The 14,896-nt window shown below is 58.6% G+C and overlaps 1 protein-coding gene and 1 long non-coding RNA gene across 2 annotated transcripts; both read left to right on the forward strand.

The window, feature by feature from the left end:
- The first annotated feature begins 3,025 nt into the window (after positions 1 to 3,025).
- Positions 3,026 to 6,786, forward strand: LRRN4CL (LRRN4 C-terminal like). The gene is made up of 2 exons (XM_039481442.1): positions 3,026 to 3,255; positions 4,482 to 6,786. The coding sequence occupies exon 2, from the start codon at positions 4,487 to 4,489 to the stop codon at positions 5,345 to 5,347; it is 861 nt and encodes a 286-aa protein (XP_039337376.1). The 5' UTR covers positions 3,026 to 3,255; positions 4,482 to 4,486; the 3' UTR covers positions 5,348 to 6,786.
- A 4,631-nt stretch (positions 6,787 to 11,417) lies between these two features.
- On the forward strand, positions 11,418 to 14,740 carry LOC120369225. Its single transcript, XR_005583013.1, has 6 exons — positions 11,418 to 11,712; positions 12,443 to 12,467; positions 12,867 to 12,920; positions 13,233 to 13,310; positions 13,820 to 13,911; positions 14,603 to 14,740. It is a non-coding gene; the product is annotated as an uncharacterized LOC120369225 (long non-coding RNA).
- The last annotated feature ends 156 nt before the right edge of the window (positions 14,741 to 14,896 follow it).

Genomic DNA, 14,896 nt, shown 5'->3' on the forward strand with positions numbered 1-14,896 from the left:
CCTTGGTTTTACTCCCACCTTGGCCACAGTCCCCTTGGGCAAGTTGGTGGCCCTCTCCGTGCCTCAGTTTCCCATAAAGCACTCTGAGATGTGCTGGTTTAGAGCTAGGGATGGTTGGATTGGGCTAGTCACATCCATAGGAGGGCTTGTAGTGGTATAATTATAGTAGTGTAATCCAACTCCTCCCTGCCCCCCGCACGCACACACACGGTTATACCAGGACACCACCCAGGGGCTAAGCCCCCTTGCTCAGAAACAGCAGTGGGCCGTGCAGCAGCAACCCACCACTAACACCACCAGCATGTGTTTTAAACAAGTGCCTTTTTGTTAGTACCTCTTGTCTATGTACCCCCCCCCCCCCCCCGCTGGGTTCATACAGCACCTCTCACAGTGGTTGTGGTATTAGGGCCTGTGCCTTTAAGAGCTTCCCAAACTGTGTGGGTGGGCCGCTGGGAAGCTCTCCTTGTTTTGCACAGTCAGTTGGGGCTGGGCACAGACTTTTACAAACATCTTCAGCAATGAGTGGTCCCTGACCAGCACAGTGGGTCCTGGTCCAGGATCAGGACCTGCTGAATCAGCTTAAACCAAGTAACTAATTACCCTAACCAATGTAAAGACCAAAGCAGCCTGGTTTTACATTAAAACTCACCAGACAGTTCTAATGATGCTTCTCCCAGCCCCCAGCAGGTGAACTCAAAGCTCCGGAGAGACCTCAGTTAATGAACTCCATTAGGTGCAAAATTTGCTTCTCTCAGCACTGAGATGCAGCTGTCTCTGGAGTGGAGTGAGGGGGGTGTTTATAGAGGGATCCGGATCCCTTGCCTAGCATGGAGACATAGATGCCTCTAGCATGGCCCAAGGGGGTTGTTTATGCAAGACTCTTTTGCCTGGTGCTGAGATGCAGCTGCCTCTAGGGTGAGGTGTGCAGGGCTCCTACATTGCAACAGTTAGTGTTCTTTTTAAATCTTGTGATTTGGGAAGCTTGACTCATGACCCTGTCACAGTTAGGAGTTTCCAGCATCTCACTCAATCTGTGTTAAACAACAGTTGGCTGGTGCTGGCTGACTTGTCAGAGTCCTAGGCCCGAGCCAAGCTCCAGTAACCTGGTTTTAATTAGATTCAGAGCATCCCTGCAGGGCACATTGTCACCTTTAAGCCAGTGCAAGTTGCAGGTATAGATGAGGCCCCTGGCTGGGAGGAGCCAGGACTCTGACATTAGCATCACGGTTCCCTTCCCATCTGTCACAGAGTCCCTGGGCGATGCTCTGGAACTGCTCCCCACAAGCCAGTTAGGACTTTGGGGAGCCTCCTCTCCCTTGGAGCAGACTGTCTTCAGGGCAAGAAGCTCACACGCCTTCACCTTCCTGGGTCTGACCTTGGAGCATTCAGCATATGCCCCTCCATGTGCTTCCCACAGCGAGTCTGCCCAGGCAGGGTCCTGGGGAAGCCAGAGGGTCCTGCACCCCCCCACACTTCGCAGTCAGACGTGACTCTCAGACAGCCAGTAAAACAGAGGTTTATTAGATGACAGGAACATGGTCTAAAACAGAGCTTGTAGGTACAGAGAACGGGACCCCTCAGCCAGGTCCATTCTGAGGCCCAGCGAGCCAGACAATCCCATCTGCCCTCACTTCCTGTCCCCAGCTGGCTTCCAACTGAAACCCCCCCTCCAGACCCTCCTTTCTGGCATTTGTCTCTTTCCCAGGCCAGGAGGTCACCTGATCTCTTTGTTGACCTTTAGCTATTCTCTTGCAAGAGGAAAGGCCCCAGCCATTTGTTGCCAGGATGCAGAGTGTCGGCCATTTATGCACACTGGAGACTTAAGAAATGCATAGGGAAAACTGAGGCACCCACACAGTATTCAGAGGAAACATTAAGAACAGTCCCACTTTGTCACACCATCCATGGCATTTCAGATACTAATAACCCGCCTCTTAGGCTGTGTTCCCCTGAGAACCAGTGGGGAAGCCCCCAGCTCTGCTACAAGCCAGGCCTCTCCTAGAGCAGCCATGGCTCTGAGCAGGATCCAGGCTTTCCCCAGGAGCTGAGAAGCTGCCTTTGGCAGCTCTGTCCTAGCAGTGATGCACCATGTGTGTCTGTCTGAGCAGAGCCTCCCTGTCCACCCCAGCGGCTCCTATTCCCTTTGCTCCACATGAGTCACCCAGGGCTACTGTGCACAGTGCAGTTAGGGGCTGAGATCCAGGGAACAGACTGTCACTTCCTACCCTTCCCCTGAGCTCACACATGCTGATGAGGTCAGCACTGTCTGTAAGGGGTGGCTGGCTCCACCAGCCTCTTGTCATATACCTTGGCTGGTGTCTGCTTTAGAAACAGGGATGAATGGAGCCTCTCTGGATGCTTGTTCCCCAGTCCTTGAGACGAGATCACAGAGTGAGTCAGTGGCAGAGAATAAAACCTATCCTACGGCCCACCCCCTTCTCGCTGCTCTAACCCATTAGTCCCCACCAGAGTCAGGGATAGAACCCAGGAGTCCTGGCTCCAAGCTCTAGCTCACTAGACCGCTCTTCCTTCCCACTACTGGGGACAGCACCCAGGTCACGACTTCCAGGCTGTCTGCTCTAAGCATTAGCCCCCACTCCCCTACCAGAGCCAAGGCTAGAACGCAGGGGTCCTGGCTACCAGCCCTCCCCATGCCTTGCCCTGGCTGCAGGCTTCATCCCTGGGGTCTGTCTGGCTCCTGAGTGTCAGGGCTGGGCCAGGGCAGGAAGAGTCGGTCTGGAACAGATACCTGTGGCCGGGCAGCTTCCCGCTGTCCAGCCCGCCCGCGGCCCGCCCTGACAGCGCCTGTGACTCCGAGGGGAGGGGAGGGCTGGGCTGGGCTGGGCCGGGGGAGGCAGGAGGGCCGAGCTCCCTGCCCCATCTCTGCGGCCTCGGGGCGGAGATCATCCGGGAGGGACCGAAATGTCCTTATAAGGCAGAGTTTTATTTTCCTTACGGCCACCTGCAGCTCTCCCCCCCCCCCCCCCGCCATTCAGGAGCCCCCGGGCCGCTCCGCCCCAGCTAGGCTGGGGGCGGGGGATGAGCTCAGCTCCCCGACGGGATAAAACTTGCTGCAGCTGCTGGAGCGAAGCAGACGAGACGCGAGAGCAGAGTCGAGCGGTGCCAGCCCCGATCTCCCAGCGCCCCGGAGAGGAGAACCCCGATCCCCAGCGCTGAGCCCTGTCTCGCTGGAGACCAGAGCCCTGTGACCCCAGTGACCTGACGCCGGTCCCCATCCAGCTACAGGAGCGGCGGGTGAGTGAGACCGGAGCTGCAGGGAACCCCCATCCTCAGAGTCCTGGGACACCTGCCTGGAGGCCATTGGCCCCTCAAAGCCCCAGGGGTGTCTCCTTGTGAGGGTTGCTGCGTGGGGACAGCCAGCCCCCCGCTTCCCCTGCGGAAGAGCCTGTGGGATGAAGCCCCCAAGGAGCACATGAACAGTATTATCCTATTGATAGCTGTGGTTTCAGTTCCAGCCCCCAATAGGGACAAACGGACTCCTGGGAGTCAGGACCCCTGGGTTCTGTCCCCAGCTCTGGGAGGGGAGTGGGGTCTAGTGCGTGGGAGGGCGGGTTGGGAATCAGGACCCCTGGGTTCTGTCCCCAGCTCTGGGAGGGGAGTGGGGTCTAGTGCGTGGGCGCGCGGAATGGGAATCAGGACCCTGGGTTCTGTCCCCAGCTCTGGGAGGAGTGGGGTCTAGTGCGTGGAGGGCGGGTTGGGAATCAGGACCCTGGGTTCTGTCCCCAGCTCTGGGAGGAGTGGGGTCTAGTGCGTGGGAGGGCGGGTTGGGAATCAGGACCCCTGGGTTCTGTCCCCAGCTCTGGGAGGGGAGTGGGGTCTAGTGCGTGGGAGGGCGGGTTGGGAATCAGGACCCCTGGGTTCTGTTCCCAGCTCTGGGAGGGGAGTGGGGTCTAGTCCGTGAGAGGGCGGGTTGGGAATCAGGACCCCTGGGTTCTGTCCCCAGCTCTGGGAGGGGAGTGGGGTCTAGTGCGTGGGGGCGCGGATTGGGAATCAGGACCCCTGGGTTCTGTCCCCAGCTCTGGGAGGGGAGTGGGGTCTAGTGCGTGGGAGGGCGGGTTGGGAATCAGGAACACTGGGTTCTGTTCCCAGCTCTGGGAGTGGGGTCTAGTCCGTGAGAGGGCGGGTTGGGAATCAGGACCCCTGGGTTCTGTCCCCAGCTCTGGGAGGGGAGTGGGGTCTAGTGCGTGGGGGCGCGGATTGGGAATCAGGAACCCTTGTTTCTGTTCCCAGCTGTACCACTGACTGGCAGTTTCTGTGAGTTCCTGCCCGTCCGTGCCTCAGTTTCCTCTTGTGTGAAGTGGGGCAATACCTTGCCCTGGCTCCCAAGGGCTGTATAGCTCCCTGGGATCTTGTAAGGAGGCAGGACTGGGGCAGAGTGCTCTGATGGCAGAATCATACCTCCCCCAGTATCCTGTAGCATCATCTCACCTCAGGCACTCACACTGTCCTCTCTCTTCCAGGAACCATGACCATCCTCCCGGAATTCTCGGCTCCAGTCCTCACGGTTGCTTGCCTCCTGATCCTGTGCCCAGAGGGGGCTCCGACAAGCATGGGAGGCTCCCTACCCCTTCCCCCAAAGGGCCAGAGCCACTGGCCCTGGCTCCGTGCCCAGGAGAGCAGCCCCCTTGCCTCCTCCACACCCCAGCATGACTTGGGAACAGACTATTACGACTATGAGGACCTCTCCACCCCAGATACCCCAGAGATGCCTGGCTCCCAGCACCCACCCCATCAGCCTTGTGACTACCACCACTGCCGCCACCTGCAGACAGCCTGTGCAGAGTTGAGCAAGGATACTGGTTGCCTGTGCCCTGGGGTGACTGGCCCAGATGTGCCCCCGGAGCCGCCCCAGCTGGGGGCAGTGCACGTCACTGAGTCTGGGGCCAGCCTGCATTGGTGTGCCCCCTCCTCCACAGTATGGGAGTACCGACTGATGTACCAGGCTGATGGGGGCCACACCATTGCTGGCCCCATCTTCAACAGCACTTTCCGGATGGCAGTGCTTGCGGGGCTGCACCCCAGCACCTCCTACCTGGTGTGTGTCATGGCAGCCAACCAGGCTGGTGCCAGCCCCACTGACGATGGGAGTCGGGCCCATGGACCGTGCCGCACCATCCGCACTCTGGCCCCCCAGCTTCCCTATGCATATGTGGCGGCAGGACTGGCGGCCATGTTCGGCCTGGTGGTGGTGGCTGCGCTGACCTGGCACTTTGCCCTGCGCTCGAGGAGACGGCAGTTCCACGGCTCCCAGGACAACATCCTGGATGGGGAGGTGGGGCCAAGTGGGGTGGCCAATGGCTTTTACAAGGGCGAGGAGCAGCTGTAGGGGCACCTGAACCCTCCATCCCCCAGACACATACACTGCTGGCTTGGATCGGAGCCAGTCCCCATGGACTGTCCAGTGCAGTGGGGACCAGGGCTGGCGGAGATGTGGAGTTAGCGGTGGGCACCACCTGACACAGCCAGAGCATGATGCCCTCCCCACTCCACATGGGGTGAGGCTGCTCAGGTCCTGATGCTCCCTCCCCATAACATTTATTTATTTATTTATTTATATATTTATATAGTGAAAGGTGGGGGGGTCCTGAAGCATCAAGGGCTGTGGGGAGGCCCCATGGGGGGCAGGGTAGAGGGGCATATAGGCAGAGGCCCTTGACAACCAGTATGAATCATGCTGAGTAACAATCCCATCCTGCACCAGACCACCTGTGCTGGCTCCAGTGGGGGGGGGGTGTTGCCTGGGGCTCCCCCTGCTTGTTGTGTGGGGGAGGTCACCCCAGTTGCTGTTGCATGTCTGGCCTCGGGGCTGCACCCTGGGACCACCTGCCCCCCCCATAGCTGGGATGGTGCGGTGGGGGGAGGAGCCATGGCAGGGGGCTGGTCACCGAGGTGGGGAGGCTGGGGGTGTTCTGCGCTGCTGGCAATGTGAACTTGTTCGTGTTGAATAAAGTCCAGAAGCAATGTCCTGGCTGCAGGTTTGTCCCTCGTCTCCTTCAGCTCCTCTTGATTGCATGGAACAGTGAATCATCACAGTACCCCCACAGCGGGGCTCTTCCCCGCACTTCCTGGACAGTCTGTCTGGACCCAGCTCTGGTGGGGTTTCCGCTAAGAGCCGCACCCAGCAGTGTCACAAGGGCCCTTGAACCATTGCCTGGAAAACATGATCCATCCCAGATGTGTGTGAGAAGGCCCTAGCCCAGAAGGCAATGGGAATGAGGAGCAGCCCCCGCCCTCCTCGTTCTAGGGTTTCTTGAGGAATGACCCAGCTCCATGCCCTGACTGCTGGGGAAGCCATGGTGCCCAGGTATGTGAGGGGCAGCCCAGGACAGATGATGCATGTTGGGGGATCCTCTGCAGGTCCCAGGCACAGGCAGGAAGGAGGTGTTGGGGCAGAACTCACCCTCAGTGCGCTGGCCAGCAGGGCTGAATGCATGGATCTGATACCATCCGCATTCAGGGCTGGGCGCCCCAGTGCTAAGGGGCCTGCCTGGGCACGGAGGTGGGGAGATGCTTCTGTCTAGTCCAGCCCTCCTATGTGTGTGTCCTGACCCCCAGCTGTGCTGAAACCAGAGGGACCCCTGAGAGTGGATTGACACTGAGATGGGGCAGTGGGGGAAGGGGTTGCTCCTATATTGTTGTGACACAGCCATTTATGCTGCAAGTTGTGTAATCTAGGGAGACATCACCGTCCCCTGGCACAGGAACCCACTGGTATGGGACACAGTGTAATAACAGGCCAAATTGCAGCCACTTCCCTTCCTGGCACTTGCTCACACAGACGTGCAGGCACGTGGAGTAACGTGTGCACACAGAGAGTGGCACGTACAGAGAAACATGAAGACATCCAGACGCAGGCACTGCGAAAGCCACACGCATGGACATGCACACACAGCATGTGCTAAGGGGGCCAAAGCCCAGCCCCTTCCCTTCCAGGCCCCTCGCCGACAGACACAGTGTCACGCACACGCTCTCTCAGATGCTCACTGCCAGGCCAGGTTTTCCATGCTCTCACCATGCTGGCTGCAGTGCTGTGGAAGCCGGGTCTCAATGGTGGGCACCTTCAGAAGCCAGCCCTGAGTCACTCGCATACCAGATGCTTAGCATCCCCTGAGCTGGCGTGGCTTCCCAGCACCACCCTGACACTCACCCACAGACACTGAGCCAGCACTCCCCTGCCATGGGAGTGTGAGTGCTCAGGCTGGGGCGTGAGCCCAGGACCTGCCCCTCACCCTCTGCATTAGGGCAGCAGCAGCACCTGACTACAAAGAGCTTTGAGTTTTGGGACAATCATCTGCCTTTAATAGGGTGACCAGATGTTAAATGGAAAATATTGATTTGGGGTTTTTTTTTACACTCACCCGTCCGGGAGTTCAGTGGCAATTCGGCAGAGAGTCCCTTCAGTCACAGATGGTCTTCAGCAGTGTTTTGGCAGGGGGTAATAAACCTTGCCGCCAAAGACAGAATCACCCGCTGCCGAAATACCGCCAAAGACTGTCTGCAACTGAAGGACTCTCTGCCGAATTGCTGCCAAAGACCAGGAAACAAAATATCAGGACAAATGGCATCCCGACCGTACTCTGGTCGGGACGCGGGACAAACTCCTCAAAATCAGGACAGTCCCGATTTTATCGGGACGTTTGGTCACCCTAGCCTTGAAAGCTGTGAACACCTTGGGTCTGATGCTCACATATGCACCAGCACACACACACTGCAACACACGACACACTGACACACTCACTGTAACACAAACGCACAACACACACCAACATATGCTCACTATAACACCCCCACACGTACACTGAAACATGCTCACTGACACACACAGTGTCACTCACTGGAATACTCACACTCATTGACACTTGCTGTAACACACAATCACTATAACACACACGCTCATTTACACACACTTACTGTAACACACACACTCCAGATAACACACACACAAACACACTCACTGGAACATGCTCTCTGTACCATGCACTCACACTGACATATCACACACCAATCCACATGGTCACAGAAAAACACACAGCATATTACACACACATCACCCCCACTCACTGTCAGACACACACAGACACGTATGTTCACTGTAACACACACCCCACCCCCTCCACACAAACACCATGTCACACATGAAGACACACTCTTTATAACCCCTTCCCCCTCCATGCATGTGCATTTTCCCCTGGCCTGTCCGGACACATGCTGTGTGCTTCTGCGGCACTCTTGGTGCTGTGCAATGCTGGCTGCAGCCCAGTGCACAGAGGGTTAAGGGTGGCACCAGTGATTGGGGATGGATGGGGGAGGACGGGACAAAGCCTCTTTCATTCCCTGCTTGGAGAGTTTCCTGTCTGACCTACATACCTCCCCACACTGCCCTGGGCCCTGAGCCAAGGCCACCGGCTCTGTCCCAGCAAGCATGGGAGGGGGCAGTTTAGCTGAGCCATGAGGTAGTCGGGGGAGTAGTGTCAGGAGGGGCCGTGGGAAGGGAAGGAAAAGAAAGGGTCCAGCTGAAGCAGAGCAGAGGATGAGACAGGAAAAGCCATGATGGGGAGGGAGGGGGAAGCATGAGCCCTAGCCCATTCCCATGATGGGCCTGCCCTGGGGAAGGTGCTTCATAGCATTCAGGGCAACAATCCACCCTGCCCCCACAATACAGATCAGTTCCCCCACCCCTGGGTAGCTGTGTCCCATGCTGAGATGGGAACCCCCAACTGTTTGGCCCTGAAGCCTGGTTGAAGGGGCTGCCCTTCCTGAGGCCCCAGACGCTGAGCCTCAGATACTTCACTCCTTGGCCATGGGACCCCCAGCCTGGCCCACTCTCCAGGGCAGTGACTATGGGTATGGGGAGAGAACTTGGCACTTCACACACACACACGGATACTTCCCTTTGCCTGGAGAGCTCAGAGAATATTACAGTCATGAAAGACAGACCCAAAACAGTCAGGGGCACAGCTGGAAAAAGAACCTGGAATCCAGGCTCCCAGCCTGCCCTGTTCACACTCACTAGACCCTACTCCTCTCTCAGAGCTGGCGATACAACCCAGGAGTCCTGGCTCCCATCTCAGCCCTAGGTGTAAATTCATGATATTTCCTGTGGCAGATTGGGAGAAATGTCTATATCCTGGTGTGACCTCCTCCTGGGTCTGTGAATGCACCATTGCGTATTGGGACCTTCCTGGAGGAGTGTGACTTTCATGTTATGTTTCATGTCCATAGTTAATTAACACATCCATTGTGCAGTGGGGGCTGGACACCTAATGGAAAGACTATGGCATACGTCTTGATCACTTGATGGCAACAAGACAGACTGACTTTCCCCTGCTGGGAGTGCCTTTGCTACCCATAGAGCCATTACCTTGGACTGACCCTCTCAACAGAAGCAGCTGGAGCCTGCATCTCCCCCAACAGAAGCACATGGGAAAAGGAGGGTCCAAGATTATTTTAAACTGGGAGGCTTCCCTAAGTGAGGCCAGGCCATCGTTCTGATTAAAGATTCTGGACATACTTAGGCCTCCCAGGATGGGTGAGTTCAACCTGGGGTGGGGAGCTGCAGTCAGGGCTCTGTGTTGTGTCCGTTGACTCAATGTGGATCTCTAGGTGGTTTGATTAAGAGCAATGTGCCTGTGGTTCAGAAATGCCTTGGCCAAGACCCTGTTCTGTTGCCGGATGGGTTAAATCTCCTTAAACTGTTGTGACTGCCCCTCCTAACTGATGAGTGCTGTAAGAGACAGCTAGGCAGCCCCACCTTAGCCAAGGGGTATGCCAGCCCGCCCGGGAATTTGGCCTATGTGGGCAGAGGGCTCTCCAGGCTATTTGGGTAAGAGCGAAGCAGGTCAAAACAAGAGTCAGACACAGTCTGAAGAAGCAGCTGGCAGCGCAAGCCAGGAGCAAACCTAGAGTGCTTTGTAGCGGGTGGGGGTGGGAGGAGGCACTGTCTGGGGCTGTGAGCAAGGACACTGCCTCCTGTTGTTTAGTGCTGCCTGTGTTGGGGGGAACAGGACTTTGTACAGTCCATGTAAATACACAGGATTGTACCAAAGGGCCCAGACTCTGTCGTCCAGGCTCCTCCCAGCTAGAATCAGCCCCAGGGCCCTGGGCTTTGACCAACCACTTGTAACAGGCGATGGTTGGACCCGAGCAGCTGGTAGCCTTTATGGCAGCCAGCAGCCATTATGGGAAAACCGATACCCACCCTCCCGTACACAGCAGCCTGAACTTTTGAACTGTCTTACCTTGGCAGCCTCAAAGCTATTGAAACCGGTCCCAGACTAGTTTTTGCTGGCAAAAATTGCAAAAATACTGTTCCTGCACAAGTTTTTTAATCACCAATTAAATGATAATACGGCTAAAGCTTGCTTGTAGGGGTGTATAAAGATCCTTGGCCTTTTGTATCCAGTAAAGTTTTTGTACCAAGGTGCAAAACTCTCCTTTCTTCTGCAAAATAAAGCAACTTTTCCTTATCCCTGTCTGGCTGTTATTGGCTCTCAGCTAGGCCGACCCGACATTTCGGTAACACACTCAAGTCAAAAGTGGGGAGATGTGTCCAGAGCACCTGTGGCCCAAAGGACTGAGAGGAGATGTATCTGGAGCACCTGCGGCCCAGAGGACTGAGAGGAGATGTGTCGGGAGCACCTGTGGCCCAGAGGACTGAGAGGAGATGTGTCGGGAGCACCTGCAGCCCAGGGACCTCTGGGGAGATGTGTCTGGAGCACCTGTGCCCCAGGGGCCTCTGGGGAGATGTGTCTGGAGAACACGTGGCCCAGGAGCCATGTCCAAGCACAAGGGGCTTCGGCAGACTGGGGTGCTGGCTCCAAGGTGTAAGGCAGCCAGACTGTGGGGTCTCCATAGCCCTAGGAAGGGCTCAGACCTGCGGGCTTCCCACCTGGGAGGGCACTTAGAGATTCAGGGCTGGGAACAATGACCTGACTCAACCCAGACCCAGGGGGCTTGGCAGCTGGGTCCCCGTCCCCTCACAATGGCCAGGTGTCCATTCAGAGGAGGGGCAGGGGGAAGGACAGGCTGTGACAACCACTACCCTCTCCCTCCACTCCCCTGCACATGGGGTCACTCAGGATCCCCACAAGATATTCTGCAAGAGTTGGGGGGTTAGCCCCACGGAGATGGCTGGAGCCAGGGAAATGGAGCAGGGTCTGGGCAGGGCAGTGGGAGCAGGATCCAGGGGAAATAGCTGGCAAAGGGGGAGCGGAAGGCGAAGAGGGAGCATGGGAGGGGGAGCAGGTTATGGGGAGGGATGCTGGGGGTGGGACCTGAGGGGAGGGACACAATCTGGCATGGGGGGGCAGAGGTAGAGGGCAGGGTTGTGAGAGGTACAGGGGACAGGGCCTATGGGCATCACCCCCACACAGAATTTTCAGGAGGTTGCCTAGCAACTGGGATGCCCCACAGACCTGGCCCAGACCAATCCACACGGGGTGGGTAGGGGCTTTCACCTGAGAGAACCCCCCTCCCAATTCCCCTGGCCCCAACCCTGGTGAAGGTTGCTGGGAGGCTGGGGGGAGGAGTCGGTTCCTGGTGGGGAAGCTGCCCTTCGGGTCACATTTCCCCCGTGGCAGGATGAATGGGCTGCTCTGGTCCAGGCTGGTTCCGAGCTGTTAACCCCCTTTCTCCTGCTGGGTCCGGCATCACCATGGCTGCCCCATGCCTCCAAGTGCAGATCACGTTCTGGTGAGTGGCAGAGATACTCCCTCTGGTTCCCCCTACCCAGGGCACCCCTCACCCAGCTCTGCCCCCATGGGCACACCCCATACAGCTCCACCCCCATGGGGACCCCTCACCCAGTATTGCCCCCCAGGGAACCCCTCACCCAGCTCTGCCCCCATGGGCACTCCTCACCCAGTTACACTTCCCATGGGCACCCCTCACCCAGCACCGCCCCCATGGGCACACCCCATACAGCTCCACCCCCATGGGGACCCCTCACCCAGATCCACCCCCATGGGCACCCCTCACCCAGTTACACTCCCCATGGGCACCTCTCACTCAGCACCATCCCCATGGGCACTCCTCACCCAGCATTGCTCCCCAGGGAACCTCTCACCCAGCTACACCCCCCATGGGCATACTCCTATAGCTCCACCCCTGTTGGCACCCTTCACCCAGCTACATGTCCCATGGGTACTCCTCACCCGGCACAGCCCCCATAGGCACACCCCATACAGCTTTGCACCCCCATGGACACCCCTCACCTAGCATTGCCCCTTCCCTGGGCACCTCCTACCCACAACTGCCCCCCCAAGGGCACAGCCCACCCTAGCCTCAGCCTCCCTTCTCACCCCCACAAGTCTGACACCCCTGGTACTGGGCCTCTGGCCAAACTCCAGCCTTCCTGCCCACACTGGTTCCCTTTCAGCATGGGGCCGCTCCACACTGATGCTGGGCTCTGTTTCCCTTGTAGTGGCAGCTGAGGATACAGAAGCCGGGTGAGTAAAGAGCCTCCCCGCACATGTGTTCCCCACTGTGAGAGACACAGCTTGTGTGCCCCCATTCCACCTGTGTGCCCTCCCAGTGCCCCCATGTGCCCCTGGCTTTCACTGTGCCTTCATGCCTTCATATGTGGGGGATGGTTCCTTGGGGTTCCCAGCCCTTCCACCTAGGGACCTGTCCCCGGGGTCCCTCCTGCAGAAGGAGCTGGGCCCGATGGCTGGTGGAGTCTCCCTCTCTGAGAGTGGGGTGTCCTGGGTGATGCCAAAAGGTAGGGCACAGTGGGGATTTATGGGCCTAACAGGCTCCCTGGGGCTGGGGAAAGGGGAGCAGTAGTGGGGCCCTCCCCTACTCCAAGTCATTGACCTTCCCCCCATCTCTCCTTCTGCTCCCCCCAGTTCCTGCAGCTGCAGGAGTTCCTAGAGAAACGCTTCCCAAAGCAGTTGGAGATTGTGAGTGACTGGGGTCAGGCTGGGGCTTGGGGACCAGATGCAGGAGGGGCGGGGGGCCTGGGTTTGATGGGACAGGGAATCAGGGTTGGGAGCTGTTCCAGCACCAGCAGGGCAGGGTTAGAGCAGGGAGCCCCACTCCGCTCACCTGAGCCCCCAAGGGCATCCCCCGGATTTGTGTGGGGATCACATGCCCCATCGCTCCTCAAGGTTTCACCCTCCACTCTGGGACAGCTCTCCATAGGGCCCACCACTCTGGTGTTCAGTCCCCATGCTTCCCACAGCCTGCTCACCCCACACTCGCTCTCTCTCCAGACAGGGGAAATGGCCCCCGGCTCTGGGGCCTTTGAGATTCTTCTCCCTGACAGTGGCCAGGTCCTGCACTCCAAGCTCGTGAGTACCCAGCAGGCATTGTGTGTTGGTACTTCCCGGCTGGAGATGCTGGGGGGCACTGTGCTGGGGTCACATCCCTGGCTCTGGGGGGCACACTGCAGGGGGAACATCCTCGGCTTTGAGAGCTCTGAGGGGCACATCCTTGGCACTGGGGGGCAATGTGCTGGGGCACATCCTCAGTTTTGGAGGGGCTGGTCAGGGGCACTGTGCTGGAGGTGCATCCCCAGCTCTGGGAGTGCTGGGGGGCACTGTGATGGGCACATCCATGACTCTGGGGGTGCTTGGGGGCACTGTGCAGGGGGCACATCCTTGGCTTTGGGGAGCTGGTCAGGGGCACTGTGCTGGGGGCAAATCCCCAGCTCTAGGGGTGCTGGGGGGCACTGTGCTGGGGGCACATCCCTGTTTTGGGAGGCAGAGTAGGGGTACACATCCTCAGCTTTAGGGGGGGCCTGGGCAGAAGGGCAGGGTATCACGGGCAGCACAGATTGACCCATCTCCTGGTCCCATAGAACGGTGATGGCTATGTGGACAGTAACGCCAAGGTGCAGCGCATCTGTGAAGGCATCAGCAAGGTCCTGAAACAGTAGCGAGCAGGGATTGGGTAAGAGAACCCTGGCGGAGGGGTTGTTGGCAGGGTTAGGAGCCCAGTGGGTTAGGGGGTCACATCCAGGGCCGGTGCAACCATTTAGGTGACCTAGGTGGTCGCCTAGGGCGCTAGGATTTGGAGGGTGGCATTTTCTTCGGCAGCGACCATGGCGGCCGGATCTTCGGCTGCCCCGGTCGCTGCCGGCATTTATGCGGAGGGAGCTGGGGCAGGGGAGCGCGGGAAGGGCCACCTGTAGCAAGTAAGGGGGGGGGCCCGCACACAGGGGAACTCCCTGCCCCAGCTCACTCCTGCCCCGCCTCCCCCCCAAGCACACTTCTCCCGCCTCCCAGGCTTGCAGCGCCAATAGGAGCTGCTGCAGAGGAGGCGCCTCAGGGCGGAGAGGGGGAGCTGCCGCAGAGGGGGTGCCTCAGGCATGGGGGGGGGGTTGCTGCGGAGGGGCGGGGGCGCCTCAGGGCGGGGGCTCGGGGAAGGGGAGGGCGCATGGTGGAAGTTTCGCCTAGGGCGCGAAACATCTTTGCACCGGCCCTGGTCACGTCCCAGCGCAGGTGGGGGTCAGTGCTGTGTGGGAGGTTGAGGGATATGCTCCAGCCCATGTGGGGTCACAGGACACACCCCTGGCTGTGTGGGGTCGGGGGAGGAACATGCCAGGAACTGACACTGCCCCATCTCCCCTTTCTCCGCGCAGGGTGCTGTGCTTTCCAGGGCACCACATGACGGGATCAGCCGAAAGGGAGTCTCAGCCCAGGCCAGTCCCCGACCTCCCCCCGATGCTCCAACCCCTGTGGCTGTCGCCAAGCAATAAAGAGCAACATCCTGGCAGGCAGCTCCATTCCCTTTATTTACAGGGAATGCAGCGCTCTAAAAGGAGAGGCCCCACATCAGCCCCGTCCTGCGGCACATCCTGTCCTCAGTCCTCTGGGAAGCCCCATCCTGTTCCATGGCCTGTCCTGAGTGCTGAGTCCAGGGGCAGCCCTGTCCT

This window comes from Mauremys reevesii, linkage group 7 (assembly GCF_016161935.1).
Source record: "Mauremys reevesii isolate NIE-2019 linkage group 7, ASM1616193v1, whole genome shotgun sequence".
Taxonomy (NCBI): domain Eukaryota; kingdom Metazoa; phylum Chordata; order Testudines; family Geoemydidae; genus Mauremys; species Mauremys reevesii.